The sequence below is a fragment of the Hyperolius riggenbachi genome, chromosome 1, assembly GCF_040937935.1.
Source record: "Hyperolius riggenbachi isolate aHypRig1 chromosome 1, aHypRig1.pri, whole genome shotgun sequence".
NCBI classification, from domain to species: domain Eukaryota; kingdom Metazoa; phylum Chordata; class Amphibia; order Anura; family Hyperoliidae; genus Hyperolius; species Hyperolius riggenbachi.
In genome coordinates, this window is record NC_090646.1 from 263,667,787 (window position 1) to 263,691,395 (window position 23,609).

The 23,609-nt window shown below is 45.0% G+C and overlaps 1 protein-coding gene across 4 annotated transcripts in view; it reads right to left on the reverse strand.

Annotated features, from left to right (window-relative positions):
• Positions 1–23,609, reverse strand: part of AFF1 (ALF transcription elongation factor 1) — a 205,870-nt gene that overhangs the window by 32,306 nt on the left and 149,955 nt on the right. For all 4 annotated transcript variants that reach the window (XM_068233478.1, XM_068233477.1, XM_068233479.1 and 1 more), the window contains one exon: positions 647–750. In XM_068233478.1, coding sequence (XP_068089579.1) covers positions 647–750 — 104 coding nt within the window. The remainder of the gene's footprint in view (positions 1–646; positions 751–23,609) is intronic.

The following is a 23,609-nucleotide window of genomic DNA, read 5'->3' on the forward strand; positions in this document are numbered from 1 at the left end:
CCAATAACACAGCTAATGCAGCAGGATACATATTGAACACATGGTGATCATCCATGCACGGCTAACAGGAAAAATGGACATATGCACAGTGGACATATGCACAGAAGGCACAACTGAGAAAACAGCAAATAAGGCAATTCAAGGTGCAGAATGATTTGGATTAAAGAAACGTAATTGATGAACTAAGCTGACAAAAAAAAAAAGATCAGTAAAGCCGGTGTTCATGCAATACCAACCATGTGCTTAGAATTTTCAAGAATTATATAACCTACCAGGACTACATACTCAATGGCCTCAACCAGAGGAAGGTTCTTACTAGAATATACATACATCATACATCAATATAAATTACTGTGCAGAGGTAGCATTAACTTTTATGCTACCACATTTTCGTTCCTTGAAATGTGAGAGACTGGCACTTCCAAAAATATGCATGTTTATTGATGCAGACACAAAGCCAATGTTTCAGGACGTGCAAGTCCCTTCATCAGGGCAAATAGAACTGTCAATTTACACCAATGTGACTTCTGCACAGGCAGCAAGCCTATGCACTTGCCAGCAAGCAATGTCCCCAGTCTGCTGCAATCATTTTCTTTCCTTTAGTTTGACAGAATACCACAAGAAATAGAACCTAGATTCTACTAACTTTTTAGTGGAGGATTCTTTGTGACTAGAAGAGTGCTTGGAATTGTTCTCCAGCTTAATTTTCTTATGTTCTCCATGTGTTCCATTTTTCTCTTTTTCATCCACCTATCAAGAGCAGAGAAAATTGATTTGCATCATGTAAGGCAGTGGCGTAACGCAACTGGAGGAAAAACCAATTTGGAAAATGAATATTAACAGCCAACTAGAAAAGTTTCATAATGCAAAGGGTTTTAGATATTAAACCTGCCCACTAATGATACAATCTTGATTGTACAACCTTACCAAATGTATGCAGTAGAAGGGTAAATGGATTGTATATACTCTGAATAGATACTTTAGGTAGTCCCTCATAGTACATTACCATGCCTTGCAAAAGCATTTACCCCCCTGCAATTTTTCATGTTTTGCTGACTCACAGTCTGGAATTAATGAATACAAATGGATTGTTTGATTGTTTGAGAATTTGTACCCCCTTCATTGACAGAACATGCCTACAACCTTTAAGATGTACTACCTGGTTTATTGTGAAGCAAACAACAAGTAGGACAAAAGAACTGAAAATGTCAGTGTGCATAACCATTCAAACTCTCCCCCTCCCCCACCAGTACTTTGTGGAGCCACCATTTGCACAAATTTTTTTTATTCATTGTATTTATAAAGCACCAACATATTACGCAGCGCTGGCCAATAAAAAGTGATATATATACAATGTAAACAAGGGGTGACAGAGAGGTACAGCTATACAACATAGCACAAGGTTATACATGCAAACAGGGTAGCATGATCATGAGGGGAAGGGGGGGACCCTGCCAAAGGCTTACTATCTAAAGGGTGGGGGAGGGACACAAGGTAGGGCTGTGGAAAAGGTGCTTGACTCAGAGTTAAAATGTGGTATATGGGGGGTAAGCCATGTGTTTTTAGGTCTTGCTTGCTTGCTTGAAGGTGTTAAAGGAAGGAGCGAGTCGGTGTGTGTGTGTGTGTGGGGGGGGGGGGGGTAGAGGAGAGGGGGTGTAAGGGAGTTCCATAGGGTGGGGGCAGCTCTTGAGAAGTTTTGTAGGCATGCATGGGAGTAATGCTGGGTACACACTATGAGATTTTCTGGCCAATTTACTGTAAGATCGATTATTTCCAACATGTCCGATTTGCTTTCCAATCGATTTCCGAGCATTTTCCAATCGATTTCCTATTAATGTTAACGGAAATAGATCGTAAAATGCTCGGAAATCGATCAGAAAGCAAATCGGACATGTTGTAAATAATCGATCTTACAGTAAATCGGCCATAAAATCTCATAGTGTGTACCCAGCATAAGATATGTATGGGGAGGTCAGGCGGAGATCATTGGAGGACAGGAGGAGCAGGCAGGTATCTGTGGCCAAGTTTAGAGAGGAAGATTAGGCAGGTCTTGTTCACAGGCATAGAATCTTAAAACTGATCCTGAAGCAGATAGGTAGCCAGTGTATGGCATCGCAGAGGGGAGAAATGGAAGCAGAGCGGTGAGAAGAATGGATACGTCTAGCTGCTGCATTCATGACTGATTGAAGGGGTGCAATGCATTGCAGGGTGACGCCCAGGTAGCGGGCCTGGGAGGTATGGTGGATGGTAGTGCGGTTGATAGTGACGTGAATATTTGGGAGTGGAGGTGCAATTACAGCTGCAAGTCGCTGTGGATAAGTCTCCATGAGCTTGCCACTGGGATTAAGGTATGGACTTAGGCCGTTCCAACACATTTAAACTTTTCCACTTAAACCACTATAGTGTTGGTTTATCAGTATGCGTTGGGTAATTGTCCTGCTAGAAGGTGAACCTCTGTCCTAGTCTCAAATCACTGGCACAGGTTTACATCAAGAATATCCCTGTAGTTAGCAACACCCATGTGTCCCTTGACTCAGACCAGCTTCCCAGTGCCTGCTGCTGAAAAGCATCCACACAGTATGATGCTGCCACCATGTTTCACTGTGAATATGGTGTTCTTGGGGTGATGGGATGTGTTGCGTTTGCATCAGGCCTAGCATTTTCCTTGGTGGGAAAAAATATATGTTTAAGTCTCATCTGATTAGGGGGCTTTCCTCCATATACTTGAAGAGTCACCCATATGCCTTTTGGCAAATTCAAAAGTGCCTTCTTATTTTTAATGCTAAATAATGTATTTTTTTTCTGGGCATTCTTCCATCCAGTTCAGCTCCATGGAGTTTATGGCTTTTTGTACTACAATGAAGAGATACTTCAGCCTCTGGTGTGGAACTCTGCAGCTCCTGCAGGGTTAAGCAGCCCATACACTCAGCCGATTTTCTGGCCGACCGATCGATCGCGATCGATCGATCGATCGATCGCAAATCGGTTGGCCAATCGACCGATCGACGGCCGATTTTGATCGATTTCGATGGATTTCCATCGAACTAGCAGGGTGGAAAATTTAGGTCGATCTGATGAGATTGCTTATCAGTTTGCATTGGCCTTAATGGAAATCTGATGGCAAAAAAATGCCATCAGATCGAATTTCAACAGATTTCAAACTGAAATCTATTGGAATTCTATCCTGGTAAAAAATGTTCTAAAAACGCATCAGATAGATCATCAGATGCATTTCTTATCTGTCTGCTGCCAATCTGACGAGTGTATGGGCACCTTTACCTGTAGTCTATATGCTGTTTCTCTGATTAATGCTCCCCTTGCCCAGTCTGAGTTGGTGGGCAGCCCACCTTAAAATTACAGGTTAAAATATAACAAATATAACAAAGCCAAGCGGGTGAATACCTTTGCAAAGCACTGCACTTGTGGTAAACATGTACAATTAAAATTGTATCGTTAATGGGCACCTTAAAGTGTAACAGTTTGTTAATAAAAAAAAATAAAAAAAAGAAAGAAAAAAGAAAAAAGATACGTACCTCAGTAGAGAAAAGCCTCTAGAAATAGTCCCAGTTTGGGCTCACATACGCATGTACTCTAGAAATTTTGTGCAGATGTCAGTGCTATATAATTAATTTGGTAGGACATTAGACTATGGTAGGGAATAGATTGTGAGCTCTTCTGAGGACAGTCTATAACAGGGAGATGGTTACATGCACTGGAACATGGGCGTATGACCCAAAAATACACAAAATAAGTAGCGGTGTTATTCACAGAGTGTGGGTGGGTCTAACAAAAACTTTAGATAAAATAATCAAGTAGTAACATGTCTCATGACAATTCATCAAGTAGTCAAATGCCGCTAGATAAAAATGATTAAGTAGTCACACACCTCCAGATAAAATAAGTAGCCAGGTGCCTTACAGTATACAAAATAGCCAGGTGCATCAAAATAAAATAATTTAGCAACTAAATGGGCCCTGTATACATAAATTAAGTAGCCATGTTCCCCAGAAAATTGAATTAAGTAGCTAATTTTCCATATACAGGTATATCAGTATTAGGTAGCCAGGGAGGGCTGGGTGCTACTGCTTGCAATGCTGGGCAGCCTTAGAGCATGCAGGGCCTGAGGCAAGTGTCATATGAAGGGCCTAGTGCCTGAGTATAGTTGCCCCCAGTATAGGTAGCCAGCTATAGTTATTATTATTATTATTGATTTATAAAGCGCCAACATATTCCGTGGCGCTGTACAAAGTAAGAAACAAACATGGGGTACATAATAATACAGACAATGGTGTACAGCAATATACAAGATACATAATTAGTGACAAAATACAAAGAATGATACAAAACACAAATTATCGAATTGGTAATGACAGTGATAAAAAAATTAACATGATGAATAAAATGTATAATGGTTACAAAGACACAAAAGGGGGAGAGAGCCCTGCCCTTGCGAGCTTACAATCTAAAGGGAATGGGGGGGGGGGGGGGGGGGGGATAAGGAGGAGGGGTAGTATGCAGCAAATATATAGAGGCTTTGTGTTTTAGGATACCTAGTAGGAGTGCAATTTGGTCTTAGTACAAAGGGAAGTGGCCTAAGGTAGAGCATATGCTTGTCGAAACAAGTGTGTTTTTAGAGAGCGTTTAAAGGTAACAAAGGTTGGCGAGTGACGGATGTGTTGTGGGAGGGCATTCTAGAGGAGGGGTGAAGTGCGTGCGAAGTCTTGTAAACGTGAATGTGAGGAGTTGATTCTAGAGGAGGACAACAGAAGATCATGTGCCGATCTGAGATTGCGATTGGGTTTGTATCTGGAGATTAGTGAGGATATGTACCGGGGAGAGAGATTGTGGAGAGCTTTGTAGGTTAGGGTTAGGAGTTTGAACTGAATCCTCTGGTTAATTTGCAGCCAGTGAAGAGCTTGACAAAGAGGGTCGGCAGAGGAAGATCGAGAAGAAAGATGAATGAGACGAGCATTATAGGTAGTTAGATATAGGTGCTCCGGTATATAGATAAGTTATAGGTGTCCCTATTATAGGTAGTTAGCTATAGGCACCCCCAGAATAGGTAGCAAGTTATAGGGGTCCCAAATATAGGTAGTGAGCTATAGGTGTCCCCAGTATAGGTGTGTAGGTAGTTATCTATAGGTGTCCCCAGTATAGGTAGCAAGTTATAGGTGTCCCAAGTATAGGTAGTGAGCTATAGGTGTCCCCAGTATAGGTAGTTATCTAGAGGTGTCTCCAGTATAGGTAGCAAGTTATAGGTGTCCCCAGCACTGGCGCACGGAAGGGGGTGTTCCGGGTGTCTGGAACCACCCCTTCGCACCGAGACTGGAAGTGCCTCCCGAATCTGAGCAGCGGCAGCCACGGATGTTATAGCGTAGCTGCCGCCTGCTCATGTGTGTGCGCCGGTGATGCAACCCCATCGGCCGCAGGGGGGCCCGCCAGCCATGTGTGGGGGGAGCGCGGACACCCTCCCGATTGCGGGACCCCCCAGCCAGGTGTAGAGCTTCTTCCCCGCAGCCTGCACTCTCCCGGGAGGCAGAGCAGGGCTACGGCAAGATGGCTGCCGAAGCCCTGCACTGGAAACTATTTGTGTCTCCAGTACAGGCCTTCGGGAGCCATCTTGTCATAGCCCTGCACTCTGCCTGTTAGCGCGGGAGATGTGCTGCAGGAATATCGTCGGGGTGCTGCGTGCCAGATGCCGGAAGGGGAGATTTCTGTCAGGTGAGTGATTTGTTTTTTTTTCCACAGGTGCATTTTGTTTCTGGTGCCTGCTGCCCACATTGCAATTTTCTGGTGTCTGCTGCCCACATTGCAATTTTCTGGTGACTGCTGCCCACATTGCAATTTTCTGGTGACTGCTGCCCACACTGCAATTTTCTGGTGACTGCTGCCCACATTGCGATTTTCTGGTGCCTGCTGCCCACATTGCGATTTTCTAGTGACTGCTGCCCACATTGCGATTTTCTGGTGACTGCTGCCCACATTGCGATTATTTTCTGGTGACTCCTGCCCACAATACGATTATTTTCTGATGAATGCTGGCTGCTGCCCACATTACGAATATTTTCTGATGACTGCTGCCCACATTACGATTGTTTTCGGATGACTGCTGCCCACCTTACGATTATTTTCTGGTGAATGCTGCCCACATTGCGATTTTCTGATGCCTGCTGCCCACATTGCGATTTTCTGGTGACTGCTGCCCACTTTACGATTATTTTCTGGTGACTCCTGCCCACATTACAATTATTTTCTGATGACTGCTGCCCACATTACAATTATTTTATGGTGAAATGCTGCTCACTTTACGATTAATTTCTGGTGAGATGCTGCCCAATTTACGATTATTTTCTGGTGAAATGCTGCTCAGTGATTAATTTCTGGTGAAATGCTGCTCAATTTATGATTAATTTGTAGTGAAATGCTGCCCACATTACGATTATTTTATGGTGAAATGCTGCCCACTTTACGATCATTTTATGGTGAAATGCTGCCCATTTTACAATTCATTTCTGGTGAAATGCTGCCGATTTTACGATTCATTTCTGGTGAAATGCTGCCCTATTTACGATTCATTTCTGGTGAAACATTGCTGCATTAGGATTATTTTCTAGTGAAAGGCTGCCCCATTACGATTATTTGGTGCCTATGGGTAGGGTCCCATCCTCATTTTCGCAGGGGGACCCAGTGATTTCTAGTTACGCCCCGGGGGAGGGTCTCTCTGACTGGCGGTATGAGAGCGGGGGTACTAGGGGGGCGGCGCAAAGATACATTACCTTTCTTGGCGGCGGTGATGGCGTCCCAGGTCTCCATGGCTAGTTGGCTACCTTTCATCCTGGCTCTAACGTGACGTCACCACGCCATCCAGCCGCAGCGGCCGCGCTCCTCCCCCTGAAGGCCATTGGACATCAGAGTATGCGCCCATGGAGAGAGAAGTACTGCTGCTGGATGAGCTGGAGTCTGGATAAGGCAAGTGCTGCCAGGGCTCACTGAGAGGCAGGGCGGGGGGATGTTTGGAAGCCAACCAGCCAGCCATTCCATGGTCCACCATTTGTAAGAGGGAGAAAGGGGGGGGGGGGTCATCTGGCTATATATACAGGGGGGATCTGACTATATACACTGGCTATATGCAGGGGGATCTGGCTATATACACTGACTATATGCAGGGGGATCTGGCTATACACACTGGCTATATGCAGGGGCATCTGGATATACACACTGGCTGTATGCAGGGGGATCTGGCTATATGCAGGGGGAGGCATCTGGCTACATACAGTGGGTATATGGCTATATTCAGGGGGGATCTCTGGCTATATGTACAGGGGATCTGACTATATACACTGGCTATATATACAAGGGGGATCTGGCGAAATACAAGGGGGAATGTACTAAACGGGGAGTCATCTGAAATATACTATAAATGGGGATCATGTGGTTACCTATCCTAACTGGGGGGGCCTCATCTGGCTACCTGTGTAATAAATGGGGGTCAACTGGTCACCTATACTAAAGAGGGGTGGGGTAATTTCGTTATCCATAATAAAGGGGGGTTATCTGGCTACTTAATCACTGCCACATTATATATATATATATTTTGGCGAAACACTACTGCATTATGTGTATTTTGTAGGGAAACACTGTGCATTGTGTGTATTTTGTGGAGAAATGCTGTGCATCATGTGGATTTTGTGGGCAAACGCATGCGCGGTAGTGTGCGGCTTGCCGAAAGAGACCTATCAGGAATCCCCCCCTTGAAAATCCTGGATTTGCCCCAGCCCAGTATAGGTAGTTAGATAAAGGTGTCCACAGTAGTTAGCTATATGTATAGCTATAGCAATTGGTGGCCGCAGAGTGGCTCCCCCAGGACCACCTAATGCCGATTAGCGTCAAGTCCTGGGGATGGAGATTAGCAGGGAATGCGTGTGCACATGCACGATCATTCCCTGACGAGACACTGAGCAGATCTCCATGATCAGCCTCCCAGCCTGCAATCGCGGCTGGCAGACTGTTAAGAGATAAAAAATCCGGTATGTACATTGCACAGCACTGCGATCTAGAGCGGAACTGTACAGGGGACAGTTTTGTCGCTTAGCTGTCCCCTCGAGTGGCACAAAAACAGATCCCTCTCATGGGCTGATGCCCATGAGAGGTGATCTCAGTGATTGAATCTCGGGGGGGGGGGGGGAGGGAGGGAAGGTGGGAGTTAAAAAAAAATAGCAGATTTTATTTAAAAAAAACAAAAAGTACAATAATAATAAAAAAAAAGTACAAATCGCAGCAGCAATCAGATCCCACCAACAGAAAGCTCTGTTGGTGGACAGAAAGGAGGCAAGATGAATTTGGCTGCTAAATTGTATGGCCGTGTAATAAACTGTTAAAGTTGCAGTGTGCCTGTGGTCCTCAAGTGGTTAAACCAGTAGCAGGCTGAAGTGTCGTCCCTCCCCCGCATCCTAATCTACTGCACAGGATCCCACAATTGCAATCTCTTATCAAACGTTTTTAGCAATGGCAGAGGAGTAGCTAGGGAGAAATGCTGTATTATTTCCACACCTGAGAAACAATCACTAAAAGCAACAGTTCTAGCATAGGAAGAAAGGGGTTATGACCTTCAGTTGGCCACACCCCATACAATTGTTTACATTTCTTTACAATTCAAGAATTACTATCGATTTATCTGATTGTAACATTCAAGAAAACCGTCCAATAATCCCCAATTATGAAGGGAAAAAAATTTTTTGAAAACTCTGAACAAGTGCTTGGGTCTGCACATTAATAAGTTGACAATATACTCTACACCATTCAATTTTTATAAAAATTGATTTTAAAAATTTCCACTCCGATCGGCTTATGTAGAAATCAAAGCAAAACAGGAAATCCGATTGGATTTCTCGCTTGGGGGAGAAAAAAAAAAGCTTTTGATTTTTCAGGACAACCAATCATTTTTAGCCAATTAACATAAAATCAGATCATTTTATTGTGTGTGTGTAGCCACCTTAATGCTTCATACACACTTGAGATAAAAGTCTTTGGAAAAGGCAAGATCACAGACCAATTTTACCCCCTTTCATGTAGTATGAGAGCCATACTCTACACAGTCTATTCTATGGAGCTGCACTCCCCATCAGATAAAATCTTTGCAGGATGCTGCACACAAAGATGCCCGTACACACTCAAAAGATCATTATCTGCAAAAGATCTGTTCCTGAAAAAGATCCATTCCTGCAAAATGCATTCATAGTCTATGAGATCTGCAGATCCTCATACACACCTTGTTTAACCACTTAAGGACTGCAGTCATAAAACCCCTTAAGGACCAGAGCCTTTTTTTTCCATTCGGACCACTGCAGCTTTCACGGTTTATTGCTCAGTCATACAACCTACCACCTAAATGAATTCTACCTCCTTTTCTTGTCACTAATACAGCTTTCTTTCGGTGCTATTTGATTGCTGCTGCGAGTTTTAGTTTTTATTATATTCATCAAAAAAGACATGAATTTTGTCAAAAAAATGACTTTTTTAACTTTCTGTGCTGACATTTTTCAAATAAAGTAAAATTTCCTATACATTTGAGCGCGAAAGTTATTCTGCTACATGTCTTTGATAAAAAAAAAACCCATTCAGTGTATATTTATTGGATTGGGTAAAAGTTATAGCGTTTACAAACTATGGTGCCAAAAGTGAATTTTCCCATTTTCAAGCATCTCTGACTTTTCTGCGCACCTGTCAGGTTTCAGGAGGGGCTAAAATTCCAGGATAGTACAAATCCCCCCCAAATGACCCCATTTTGGAAAGAAGACATCCCAAAGTATTCAGTGAGAGGCATGGTGAGTTCATAGAAGATTTTATTTTTTGTCACAAGTTAGCGGAAAATGACACTTTGTAACAAAAAAAAAAAAAAAAAAAAAAATCCATTTCTTCTAACTTGCGACAAAAAAAAATGAAATCTGCCACGGACTCACTATGCTACTCTCTGAATACCTTGAAGTGTCTACTTTCCAAAATGGGGTCATTTGTGGGGTGTGTTCACTGTCCTGGCATTTTGGGGGGTGCCTAATTGTAAGCACCCCTGTAAAGCCTAAAGATGCTCATTGGACTTTGGGCCCCTTAGCGCAGTTAGGCTGCAAAAAAGTGCCACACGTGGTATTGCCGTACTCAGGAGAAGTAGTATAATGTGTTTTGGGGTGTATTTTTACACATACCCATGCTGGGTGGGAGAAATATCTCCGTAAATGACAATGGTTTTCTTTTTTTAACACACAATTGTCAATTTATAGAGATATTTCTCCCACTCAGCATGGGTATGTGGAAAAATACACCCCAAAACACATTATACTACTTCTCCTGAGTACGGCGATACCACATGTGTGGCACTTTTTTGCACCCTAACTGCGCTAAGGGGCCCAAAGTCCAATGAGTACCTTTAGGATTTCACAGGTCATTTTGAGAAATTTCGTTTCAAGACTGCTCCTCACGGTTTAGGGCCCCTAAAATGCCAGGACAGTATAGGAATCCCACAAATTACCCCATTTTAGAAAGAAGACACCCCAAGGTATTCCATTAGGAGGATGGTGAGTTCATAGAAGATTTTTTTTTTTTTGTCACAAGTTAGCGGAAATTGATTTTAATTGTTTTTTTTCACAAAGTGTCATTTTCTGCTAACTTGTGACAAAAATAAAATCTTCTATGAACTCACCATACTCCTAACGGAATACCTTGGGGTGTCTTCTTTCTAAAATGGGGTCATTTGTGGGGTTCCTATACTGCCCTGGCATTTTAGGGGCCCTAAACCGTGAGGAGTAGTCTTGAAACCAAATGTCGCAAAATGACCTGTGAAATCCTAAAGGTACTCATTGGACTTTGGGCCCCTTAGCGCACTTAGGGTGCAAGAAAGTGCCACACATGTGGTACCGCCGTACTCAGGAGAAGTAGTATAATGTGTTTTGGGGTGTATTTTTACACATACAGATGCTAGGTGGGAGAAATATCTCTGTAAATGACAATTATTTGATTTTTTTTTACACACAATTGTCCATTTACAGAGAGATTTCTCCCACCCAGCATGGGTATGTATAAAAATACACCTCAAAACACATTATACTACTTCTTCTGAGTACGGCGATACCACATGTGTGACACTTTTTTGCAACCTAGGTGCGCTAAGGGGCCTAACGTCCTATTCACAGGTCATTTTGAGGCATTTGGATTCTAGACTACTCCTCACGGTTTAGGGTCCCTAAAATGCCAGGGCAGTATAGGAACCCCACAAGTGACCCCATTTTAGAATGAAGACACCCCAAGGTATTCCGTTAGGGGTATGGTGAGTTCATAGAAGATTTTTTTTTTGTCACAAGTTAGCGGAAAATGACACTTTGTGAAAAAAAAAAACAATACATATCAATTTCCGCTAACTTGTGACAAAAAATAAAATCTTCTATGAACTCACCATACTCCTAACGGAATACCTTGGGGTGTCTTCTTTCTAGAATGGGGTCATTTGTGGGGTTCCAATACTGCCCTGGCATTTTAGGGGCCCTAAATCGTGAGTAGTCGTCTTAAACCCAAATGTCTCAAAATGACCTGTGAAATCCTAAAGGTACTCACTGGACTTTGGGCCCCTTAGCACAGTTAGGCTGCAAAAAAGTGTCACACATGTGGTATCGCCGTACTCAGAAGAAGTAGTATAATGTGTTTTGTGGTGTATTTTTACATATAACCATGCTGGGTGGGAGAAATATCTCTGTAAATGACACATTTTTGATTTTTTTTACACACAATTGTCCATTTACAGAGAGATTTCTCCCACCCAGCATGGGTATGTGTAAAAATACACCACAAAACACATTATACTACTTCTCCTGAGTATGGCGATACTACATGTGTGACACTTTTTTGCAGCCTAGGTGCGCTAAGGGGCCTAACGTCCTATTCACAGGTCATTTTGAGGCATTTGTTTTCTAGACTACTCCCCACGGTTTAGGGCCCCTAAAATGCCAGGGCAGTATAGGAACCCCACAAGTGACCCCATTTTAGAAAGACGACACCCCAAGGTATTCCGTTAGGGGTATGGTGAGTTCATAGAAGATTTTATTTTTTGTCACAAGTTAGTGAAAAATGACACTTTGTGAAAAAAACAATAAAAATCCAATTTCCGCTAACTTTTGACAAAAAATAAAATCTTCTATGAACTCATCATACACCTAACAGAATACCTTGGGGTGTCTTCTTTCTAAAATGGGGTCACTTGTGGGGTTCCTATACTGCCCTGGCATTTTACGGGCCCAAAACTGTGAGTAGTGTGGAAACCAAATTTCTCAAAATGACTGTTCAGGGGTATAAGCATCTGCAAATTTTGATGACAGGTGGTCTATGAGAGGGCAAATTTTGTGGAAACGGTCATAAGCAGGGTGGCCTCTTAGATGACAGGATGTATTGGGCCTGATCTGATGGATAGGAGTGCTAGGGGGGTGACAGGAGGTGATTGATGGGTGTCTCAGGGGGCGGTTAGAGGGGAAAATAGATGCAATCAATGCACTGGGGAGGTGATCGGAAGGGGGTCTGAGGGGGATCTGAGGGTTTGGCCGAGTGATCAGGAGCCCACACGGGGCAAATTAGGGCCTGATCTGATGGGTAGGTGTGCTAGGGGGTGACAGGAGGTGATTTATGGGTGTCTCAAGGTGTGATTAGAGGGGGGAAATGGATGCAAGCAATGCACTAGCGAGGTGATCAGGGCTGGGGTCTGAGGGCGTTCTGAGGTGTGGGCGGGTGATTGGGTGCCCGCAAGGGGCAGATTAGGGTCTAATCTGATGGGTAACAGTGACAGGTAGTGATAGGGGGTGATTGATGGGTAATTAGTGGGTGTTTAGAGGAGAGAATAGATGTAAACGATGGATTTGGGAGGTGATCTGATGTCGGATCTGCGGGCGATCTATTGGTGTGGGTGGGTGATCAGATTGCCCGCAAGGGGCAGGTTAGGGGCTGATTGATGGGTGGCAGTGACAGGGGGTGATTGATGGGTGGCAGTGACAGGGGGTGATTGACAGGTGATCAGTGGGTTATTACAGGGAAGAACGGATGTAAATAATGCACTGGCGAATCGATAAGGGGGGGGGGGGGGGGGGGTTGAGGGCAATCTGAGTGTGTGGGCGGGCGATTGGGTGCCCGCAAGGGTCTAATCTGATGGGTAACAGTGACAGGTGGTGATAGGGGGTGATTGATGGGTAATTAGTGGGTGTTTAGAGGAGAGAATAGATGTAAACGATGGATTTGGGAGGTGATCTGATGTCGGATCTGCGGGCGATCTATTGGTGTGGGTGGGTGATCAGATTGCCCGCAAGGGGCAGGTTAGGGGCTGATTGATGGGTGGCAGTGACAGGGGGTGATTGACGGGTGATTGACGGGTGATTGACAGGTGATTGACAGGTGATTGACAGGTGATTGACAGGTGATTGACAGTTAATCAGGGGGGATAGATGCATACAGTACGCAGGGGGGGGGGAGGGTCTGGGGGGGTCTGGGGAGAATCTGAGGGGTGGGGGGGTGATCAGGAGGGAGCAGGGGGCAGTTTAGGGACTTAAAAAAAAAATAGCGTTGACAGATAGTGACAGGGAGTGATTGATGGGTGATTAGGGGGGTGATTGTGTGCAAATGGTGGTCTGGGGGGTGGGCAGGGGGGGGTCTGAGGGGTACTGTGGGCGATCAGGGGGCAGATCAGTGTGTTTGGGTGCAGACTAGGGTGGCTGCAGCCTGCCCTGGTGGTCCCTCGGACACTGGGACCACCAGGGCAGGAGGCAGCCTGTATAATACACTTTGTATACATTACAAAGTGTATTATACACTTTGTAGCGGCGATCGCGGGGTTAACAACCCGCCGGCGCTTCCGATTGGCCGGCGGGTTGACGTCGCGGGTGGGCGGAGCCTATTGCCGGTGGATGCGCGCGCATCCCAGCGCGCGATCCCCGGCCAGAGAGTGCCCCAGGACCTGACGCCAATCTGCGTTACGTGGTCCTGGGGCTGCCACTTTGCCGCCGCCAATATGAAGTAGGCGGTCGGCAAGTGGTTAACAGACTTCATCTGCATATCTGGCAATCACCTGCAGATCTGAAAATCCATCCTGGTGGATCTGATCTGCAGATGATTGTCTGTTAAACAAGGTGTGTATGAGGATCTGCAGATATCATAGACTATGAATGCATTTTGTAGGAATGGATCTTTTGCAGGAACAGATCTTTTGCAGATAATGATCTTTTGAGTGTGTACAGGCATCTTTGTGTGCAGCATCCTGCAAAGATTTTATTTGATAGGGAGTTCAGCACAATAGAATAGACTGTGTAGGTATGGCTCTCATACTACATGGAAGGGGGTAAAATTGGTCTGTGATCTTGCCTTTTCCAAAGACTTATCTCAAGCGTGTATGAAGCATTAGGTGGTATTCAAAGTGGGTCGTTGCGGTTTAATGCGACGTTAAAGTCGCAACGTGTCTGCCTTAAAAAGGGAACCTAAACTGAGAAGGATATGGATTTTTCCTTTTAAAATAATACCAGTTGCCTGACTCTCCTGCTGATCCTGTTTCTCTTAATACTTTCAGCCACAACCCCTCAACAAGCATGCAGATCAGGTGCTCTGACTGAAGTCAGACTGAATTAGCTGCATGCTTGTTTCAGGTGTGTGATTCAGCCACTACTGCAGCTAAAGAGATCAGCAGGGCTGCCAGGCAACTGGTATTATTTAAAAAGAAAAATTCATACCCCTTTCAGTTTAGGTTCCCTTTAAGAGGTAACGCACTGCAAGCAGTGAGTTACCACAACGCAACATTTTTAATGCGACTTTAACGTTGCACTGTGAATGGCCCATAGGATTATCATTGTAGTGCGGTAAGCTGCATTATAAGACTTTATAATGTCCGACCATAACATCCCACTATGAATGCACCCTAAGTCAATTTTTTTTATTCTTATTACTCATATTGATCTACATAGCTCTATCATCTTCCGTGGTGTTGGTCATAGTAAGATACAAGCATTGGGACATAAAAATAAGACATTTACACATAATACAGAGTTAGCAGACAATAGGGATGGTTGATAAGATGCAAATACTTCTGAGTTGATGCAGGATTATGCCAACTTTGTATGCAAATTTATGCCGTTTGAAAATGAATCAACTGAATTTAAGCAAGGTCGAATTTTATTCGTCCACGTTTAAAGTTTTATGAATTTGTATGCAAAATTTGCATAATCCTGCATCAACTCTGAATTACTTGAATCTCACAGACCATCCCTAGTACATGAATGACAGAGTGACTAAATGTACAGCAAGACTGTCTTGTGCATCTGTTGGTGAGATTCCCTCACTTTCTGTCCCAATGTCATGTGACCAGATTGCCAGCGATACAAGCAGAAAGAACAGTGTACCCATTTACTTGGCAATTGGCATCAGTTAATGTCTAGTCCTGCTCTCAGCACCATGCAACAAATGGTTTGTGGGACTACCTCCTCTCCTGCATGATGCGAACAGACAACTCAGCCAAATAATGCTTAGTTGATTTTCAAGCCCTAGTCCAGCCTCCTATTAGTGCATAGTATAGTAAATCTGCACAAATCATAAATGCACAGTGTTTTGTATATTACATGCCTGCATGTTTCGAATTATACTAAAAGTACCTGTCTGGCTTCCTTCAGGCAGCATCCAGTGGCTGCTTATTGCCAGAGCACAGAGCAGATCCCCTAGCCCAGAGGCTAATAACAATAATAATAATAGCCCAGTCTACTGCCTCTGGCTGCACTCTTTGGGGCCAAAATTGCAACTATAGCTCCTCAGTGTGTAATAATGCATTTAAAGTGGACCTGAATTCTTACACAGGACAGAAGGAAAACATAGAAATCAGGGTTGCAGATTCATTTCATTAATCTGGTTGGATTGGTTAGGTGATTTTTGGTCCCAAACTATCATTTATAGTTTGTAAACGAACGTTTGGGAAATTGTATCATTAGTGGCCACCTTAACCACTTGAGGACCTAGGGCTTTCTACCCCTTAAGGACCGGCCACTTTTTTTCCATTCAGACCACTGCAGCTTTCACGGTTTATTGCTCGCTCATACAACCTACCACCTAAATGAATTTTGGCTCCTTTTCTTGTCACTAATAAAGCTTTCTTTTGGTGCTATTTGATTGCTCCTGCGATTTTTACTTTTTATTATATTCAGCAAAAAAGACATGAATTTTGGCAAAAAAATGATTTTTTTAACTTTCTGTGCTGACAGTTTTCAAATAAAGTAAAATTTCTGTATACATGCAGCGCGAAAAATGTGGACAAACATGTTTTGGATAAAAAAAACCCCATTCAGCGTATATTTATTGGTTTGGGTAAAAGTTATGGCGTTTACAAACTATGGTGCAAAAAGTGAATTTTCCCATTTTCAAGCATCTATGACTTTTCTGACCCCCTGTCATGTTTCATGAGGGGCTAGAATTCCAGGATAGTATAAATACCCCCCAAATGACCCCATTTTGGAAAGAAGACATCCCAAAGTATTCACTGAGAGGCATAGTGAGTTCATAGAAGATATTATTTTTTGTCACAAGTAAGCGGAAAATTACATTTTGTGAGAAAAAAAAAAAAAAAAAAGTTTCCATTTCTTCTAACTTGCGACAAAAAAAAATGAAATCTGCCACAGACTCACCATGCCCCTCTCTGAATACCTTGAAGGGTCTACTTTCCAAAATGGGGTCATTTGTGGGGTGTGTTTACTGTCCTGACATTTTGGGGGGTGCTAAATTGTAAGCACCCCTGTAAAGCCTAAAGGTGCTCATTGGACTTTGGACCCCTTAGCGCAGTTAGGGTGCAAAAAAGTGCCACACATGTGGTATTGCCGTACTCAGGAGAAGTAGTATAATGTGTTTTGGGGTGTATTTTTACACATACCCATGCTGGGTGGGAGAAATATCTCTGTAAATGACAATTTTTTAATTTTTTTTACACACAATTGTCCATTTACAGAGGTATTTCTCCCACCCAGCATGGGTATGTGTAAAAATACACCCCAAAACACATTGTACTACTTCTCCCAAATACGGCAATACCACATGTGTGGCACTTTTGTGCACCCTAACTGCGCTAAAGGGCCCAAAGTCCAATGAGTACCTTTAGGATTTCACAGGTCATTTTGCGGAATTTGATTTCCTCACGGTTTAGGGCCACTAAAATGCCAGGGCAGTATAGGAACCCCACAAATGACCCCATTTTAGAAAGAAGACACCCCAAGGTATTCCGTTAGGAGTATGGTGAGTTCATAGAAGATTTTTTTTTTTGTCAAAAGTTAGCGGGAAATTGATTTTTATTGTTTTTTCACAAAGTGTCATTTTCCACTAACTTGTGACAAAAAATAAAATCTTCTATGAACTCACCATACTCCTAACGGAATACCTTGGGGTGTCTTCTTTCTAAAATGGGGTCATTTGTGGGGTTCCTATACTGCCCTGGCATTTTAGGGGCCCTAAACCGTGAGGAGTAGTCTGGAAATCAAATTCTGCAAAATGACCTGTGAAAGCCTAAAGGTGCTCATTGGACTTTGGGCCCTTTAGCGCAGTTAGGGTGCAAAAAAGTGCCACACATGTGGTATCGCCGTACTCGGGAGAAGTAGTACAATGTGTTTTGGGGTGTATTTTTACACATACCCATGCTGGGTGGGAGAAATACCTCTGTAAATGACAATCTTTTGATTTTTTTACACACAATTGTCCATTTACAGAGATATTTCTCCCACCCAGCATGGGTATGTGTAAAAATTCACCCCAAAACACATTGTACTACTTCTCCCGAGTACGGTGATACCACATGTGTGGCACTTTTTTGCACCCTAACTGCGCTAAAGGGCCCAAAGTCCAATGAGCACCTTTAGGCTTTCACAGGTCATTTTGCGGAATTTGATTTCCAGACTACTCCTCACGGTTTAGGGCCCCTGAAATGCCAGGGCAGTATAGGAACCCCACAAATGACCCCATTTTAGAAAGAAGACACCCCAAGGTATTCCGTTAGGAGTATGGTGAGTTCATAGAAGATTTTATTTTTTGTCACAAGTTAGTGGAAAATGACACTTTGTGAAAAAACAATAAAAATCAATTTTCCGCTAACTTTTGACAAAAAAAAAAATCTTCTATGAACTCACCATACTACTAACGGAATACCTTGGGGTGTCTTCTTTCTAAAATGGGGTCGTGTGGGGTTCCTATACTGCCCTGGCATTTTAGGGGCCCTAAGCCGTGAGGAGGAGTCTGGAAATCAAATTCCGCAAAATGACCTGTGAAATCCTAAAGGTGCTCATTGGACTTTGGGCCCTTTAGCGCAGTTAGGGTGCAAAAAAGTGCCACACATGTGGCCGTACTCGGGAGAAGTAGTACAATGTGTTTTGGGGTGTATTTTTACACATACCCATGCTGGGTGGGAGAAATAACTCTGTAAATGGACAATTGTGTGTAAAAAAAATCAAAAGATTGTCATTTACAGAGGTATTTCTCCCATCCAGCATGGGTATGTGTAAAAATACACCCCAAAACACATTGTACTACTTCTCCCGAGTACGGCGATACCACATGTGTGGCACTTTTTTGCACCCTAACTGCTCTAAGGGGCCCAGAGTCCAATGAGTACCTTTAGGCTTTACAGGGGTGCTCACAATTTAGCACCCCGCCCACTTGCCAGGACAGTTAACAAACCCCACAAATGACCCCATTTTGGAAAGAATACACAACAAGGTATTCCATGAGGGTAATGGTGAGGTCATTGAAAATTTTATTTTTTGTCACAAGTAAACGGAAAATGACACTTTGTTAAAAAAAAAAATAAAAAAAAAATTCTGCTAACTTGTGACAAAAACTAAAATCTTTTATGAACTCACCGTGCACCTCACATAATACTTTAGGGTGTCCTCTTTCCAAAATGGGGTCATTTGTGGAGTCTGTCCTGGCATTTTAGGGTCTCTGCAATCATTACATGTATGGCCAGTATTAGGAGTTTCTGCTATACTCCTTATATTGGGTATACAAGTAATGCACTCTGGGCTGAAAGGAAAAATGAACGGCAAACATACCTTGCTCCACATCAATGGCAGATCTTCCTCCACATCAATGGCAGTGATAACCTCAGGAGAGAGACACCCCGTGCCACCCTGCACTCAGGGTGAGCCACCAACTTATGTGACTGGGCCTCAGAACTTTAGTATACAGCATTATGCCTGCCAATAGAGATGACTCTGTGTGGCATTAAAGCATCATCATAGGCCCAAATCACATATAAACCGGGGGTGTCCACACTCGGGAAATTCAAACATGCCGTCTTATATCGCCAACCCAGGACAGATCAGCAATATCAAGCATGGAAACCGATCCTTCTTCCCACTTTTATGCTTACCCGTTTGGTCTTCAAGCTTACCTCTCCTCTCCCTGCGACAATGTGCAAAAGACCACTGAGTGTGTGCCTACTCCTGTGTCTGGAGTTCCCTAGGTTCTAATAGTGTACCTGCTCGTGGTACCTCTCAAAACACGGCCCTACGCATAGGCCAGGCTGGTCAGGACAGCGGGGACAATAAAAACTGGTGTCATTCCTTCTTCCAGTCCTGCTGCAGACACGACAACGTTTTCTTCGGATGCGTTGACCTGGGGCACACGGAATCTGATAGGCGTAATGCCTACCATGCAGTCGGCTAGTTGCATCTGGGGGGGGGGGGGGGGGGGGGGCTGGCACCTCCTGGATACAGGATGTCCAGAATGATCTGTTCCTGAAATTGGAGGAAAGATCCAGTTCTCCCAGCCTTACTGTAGAGAACAAAGCTGTTGTAAACTGCCAATTGAATCAGATAAAAAGACACTTTCTTATACCAGCGTCTTGTTTTCCGGGTCATTAAATAGGGCGCTAACCTCTGGTCATTGAAGTCCACCCCTCCCATGTTGACATTATATTCGTGGACGACAAGGGGCTTTTCAATGACCTTAGTTGCCCGTTGAATTTGGACTGTCGTGTCTGTGTGAATGGTGGACAGAAAGTAAACGTCCCTCTTGTCCCTCCATTTCACCGCGAGCAGGTCTTCAGTACGCAAGGCGGCCCTCTGCCCCCGTTCAAGTCTGGTGGTAATGAGCCATTGGGGGAAGCCCTGGCGACTAGGCCGCGCAGTGCCACAGCATCGGATTCCTTCTAACTTTAAGTGCTGAAAGAGGGCCACACTTGTGTAATAATTGTCCACAAAAAGATGGTACCCCTTCTGGAACAAGGGTGACACCAAGTCCCACACAACCTTTCCACTGCTCCCCAGGTAGTCAGGGCATCCGACCGGCTCCAATTTTGAGTCTTTTCCCTCATAGACCCTAAAACGACATGTATAGCCTGTGGCCCTTTCACAGAGCTTATACAGTTTCACCCCATACCGGGCGCGCTTGCTTGGGATGTACTGTTTGATGCCAAGGCGCCCGGTAAAGCGTAAGAGGGACTCGTCTACGCAGATGTTCTGTTCAGGGATATAAGCATCTGCAAATGTTGAGGACAGGTGGTCTATGAGGGGCCGAATTTTGTGGAGCCGGTCATAAGCAGGGTCTCCCCTTTCATGACAGGTTTCGTCGTCGTTGAAGTGCAGGAAGCGCAGGATGGACTCAAATCGTGTCCTGGACATGGCAGCAGGGTACAAGGGAACATGATGTACTGGGTTCGTAGACCAATATGACCGCAATACATTCTGTTTCATTAGTCCCAAGTGAAGGATAAGGGCCAAAAAGATTTTAATGTCGGAAACTTGGACTGGTTTCCACCCGAAAGGCTGGGCATACATGCTCTCCGGGTGCTCGGTGATGAATTGTGTGGCTTTACGGTTGGTCTCAACCACAATTAAGTCCAAGAGAACCTGGATGATGAACAGCTGCAAAAATTCTAGGGCCGTTCCTAGATGAGCTGTCGCCACCTGGACTCCAGACTGGGCGGTGAAAGGGGGCACTACGGGTGCGGCGGAATCAGGGGATTGCCAATCTGGTTGTGCCAGCACCTCTGGGAGTCTATGGGTACTACGGGCCCGTCTTCTTCTTGGTGGCTGCGACGGGGGTACTACTGCACTTGCCACCGTACCAGTTTCAACTTCCATGCTGACGCTCACCACTTCGCCAGGGTCTACGGAAGCACTGGCACTAAGTCCAGGAGATGCTGCGCTGCTGGTGCCTGCCTCACCAAGAAAACTATCAACAGCGCTAGCACCACCCTGCTGCCCTTGAGGCGGATCCTGCGCCACCTGCGGTCTAACGACTTGGGGTCTGGTACGCCTGGCTCTAGCCGGGACCATAGCCTCGTCATCACTATCGGTCAGGGAACCACTGCTTTCTACAGGTTCAAATTCGGACCCGGAAGATTCGACGGATGATTCTTCCCAAAAGAACTCATCCGACTGGTCCATGTACCTGTATACCTAGTCATCGGAAAGCCCCCTTCTTGCCATTTTGGATTGCTAAATTTATGGGGTTTTCCTCCGAGACTACCCAGAAAAAAAGAGCACCTACCTAGCAAAAAGGGAGTATTTGAGAGGTATTGGGGTTGGTGGGAAGTGGGGTCTCAGAGGCAATCAAACAATCACGGGACAATCAAATACAATTACAGCACAATCGACTCCAATCACAGCACAATCAAATCTGATGCACTCGGAAGGTGATGGGGGGAGGGAGGGATTGGGTGTGGCGGGAAGTGGGGTCTCAGGCAATCAAACAATCACGGGGCAATCGAAGCCGATCACGGGACAATCAAATACAATTACAGTACAATCGACTCCAATCACAGCACAATCAAATCTGATGCACTCGGAAGGTGATGGGGGGAGGGTGGGATTGGGTGTGGCGGGAAGTGGGGTCTCAGGCAATCAAACAATCACGGGGCAATCGAAGCCGATCACGGGACAATCAAATACAATTACAGTACAATCGACTCCAATCACAGCACAATCAAATCTGATGCACTCGGAAGGTGATGGGGGGAGGGTGGGATTGGGTGTGGCGGGAAGTGGGGTCTCAGGCAATCAAACAATCACGGGGCAATCGAAGCTGATCACGGGACAATCAAATACAATTACAGCACAATCGACTCCAATCACAGCACAAGCAAATCTGATGCACTCGGAAGGTGGTGGTTGGAGGTGGTGGGGGGGGGGGGGGAGGGTGGGGTTGGGTGTGGTGGGAAGTGGGGTCTCAGGCAATCAAACAATCACGGGACAATCGAAGCAGATCACGGGACAATCAAATAAAATCGCAGCACAATCAAATACAAGCGCAGCACAATCGAATACAAGCGCAGCACAGTCAAATACAATGCACTTGGACGGTGATTAGGGGGGGGGGGGGGTCTGAGGGCGATTTGAGGGGATGGGGGGGTTGATCAGGAGCCCGCACGGGGCAGACTGAGTCCTGATCTGATGAGAGGCAGACACAGGGGGTTACTGATCAAAGATCAGTTAGTGATCGCTGGGGAGGACAGATGTAAACAAAGAGCAGGGGATGTAATCAGGCGGGGGGTATGAGGGCAATCGAGGGCCTGGGCAGGTGATCGGTTACCCCCGCGGGGCAGTTAGGGTCTGCTCTGATGGGTGGGGGTGCTGAGGGGTGATGGACAGGTGATAGACAGGTGATCAGAGGGGGATCAGAGGGTAAGGTAGCTGTATACAGATGTATACAGTATACAGGGGGGTAGTCTGGGATGGGGTCTGGGGGTGATCTAAAGGTAGGGGGGGGGGGGATCAGGGGTGACTAGGAGGCAGTTAGGGACCTAAACTAAGGGGCAGCGTCGCTAGTTAGTGGCAGGTGGGGGGGGGTGGGGGTTTTGCAGGGGTGCAAGGGTGCTGGCAGGGGTCTGCTGGGGTGATCAGGGGGGGTATGAGGCCTGGGGTGGGTGATCAGGGGGCTGTAAGGCAAAAAAAAAGGCTGTGTGCTTGTACTTACAAAGTGCTTCCTCCTCGCTAGTGGTCTCTGCAACAATGAGACCACGAGGCGAGGAGGAAGCACGTATAAGGCACTTTGTTTACTTAACAAAGTGCCTTATACATTCCGATTGGCTAAAAATGCGGATTCCTCCGCTCGCCGGCTCTGCTAAGTGGCCGGCGAGCAGAGGCAAAATGCCGGGCTTCCGACTCCCGGCGGAGGATCGCGTCACTGATGACGCGATCGCTCCGCCCATGCCCCTACAAGGACCGCCGCCATTTGTCAATACGGCGGTCCTTGCGGGGTGCACTTCCCGGCCGCCATTTGTCTATACGGCGGTCGGGAAGTAGTTAAGGGACTTCCTAAAGTAATCATTCAATATATTGACTCAATTTACCCTTATACTACATAGATTTGGTAAAATTGAATGAAAAAGCTTGGCTCCTTAAGGCTCATACACACAGACTATAGTCTTTGGAAAATGAAAGATCACAGACCAATCTTACCACCCTTCATGTAGTATGAGAGCCATACTCGACACAGTCTTTTCTATGGAGCTGAACTCCCCATCAGAAAAAAATCTTTGCAAGATGCTGCACACACAGATGCTGTACAGACACAAAAGATCAGTATCTGCAAAAAATCTGTTCCTGCCAAAGATCCATTCCTGCAAATTG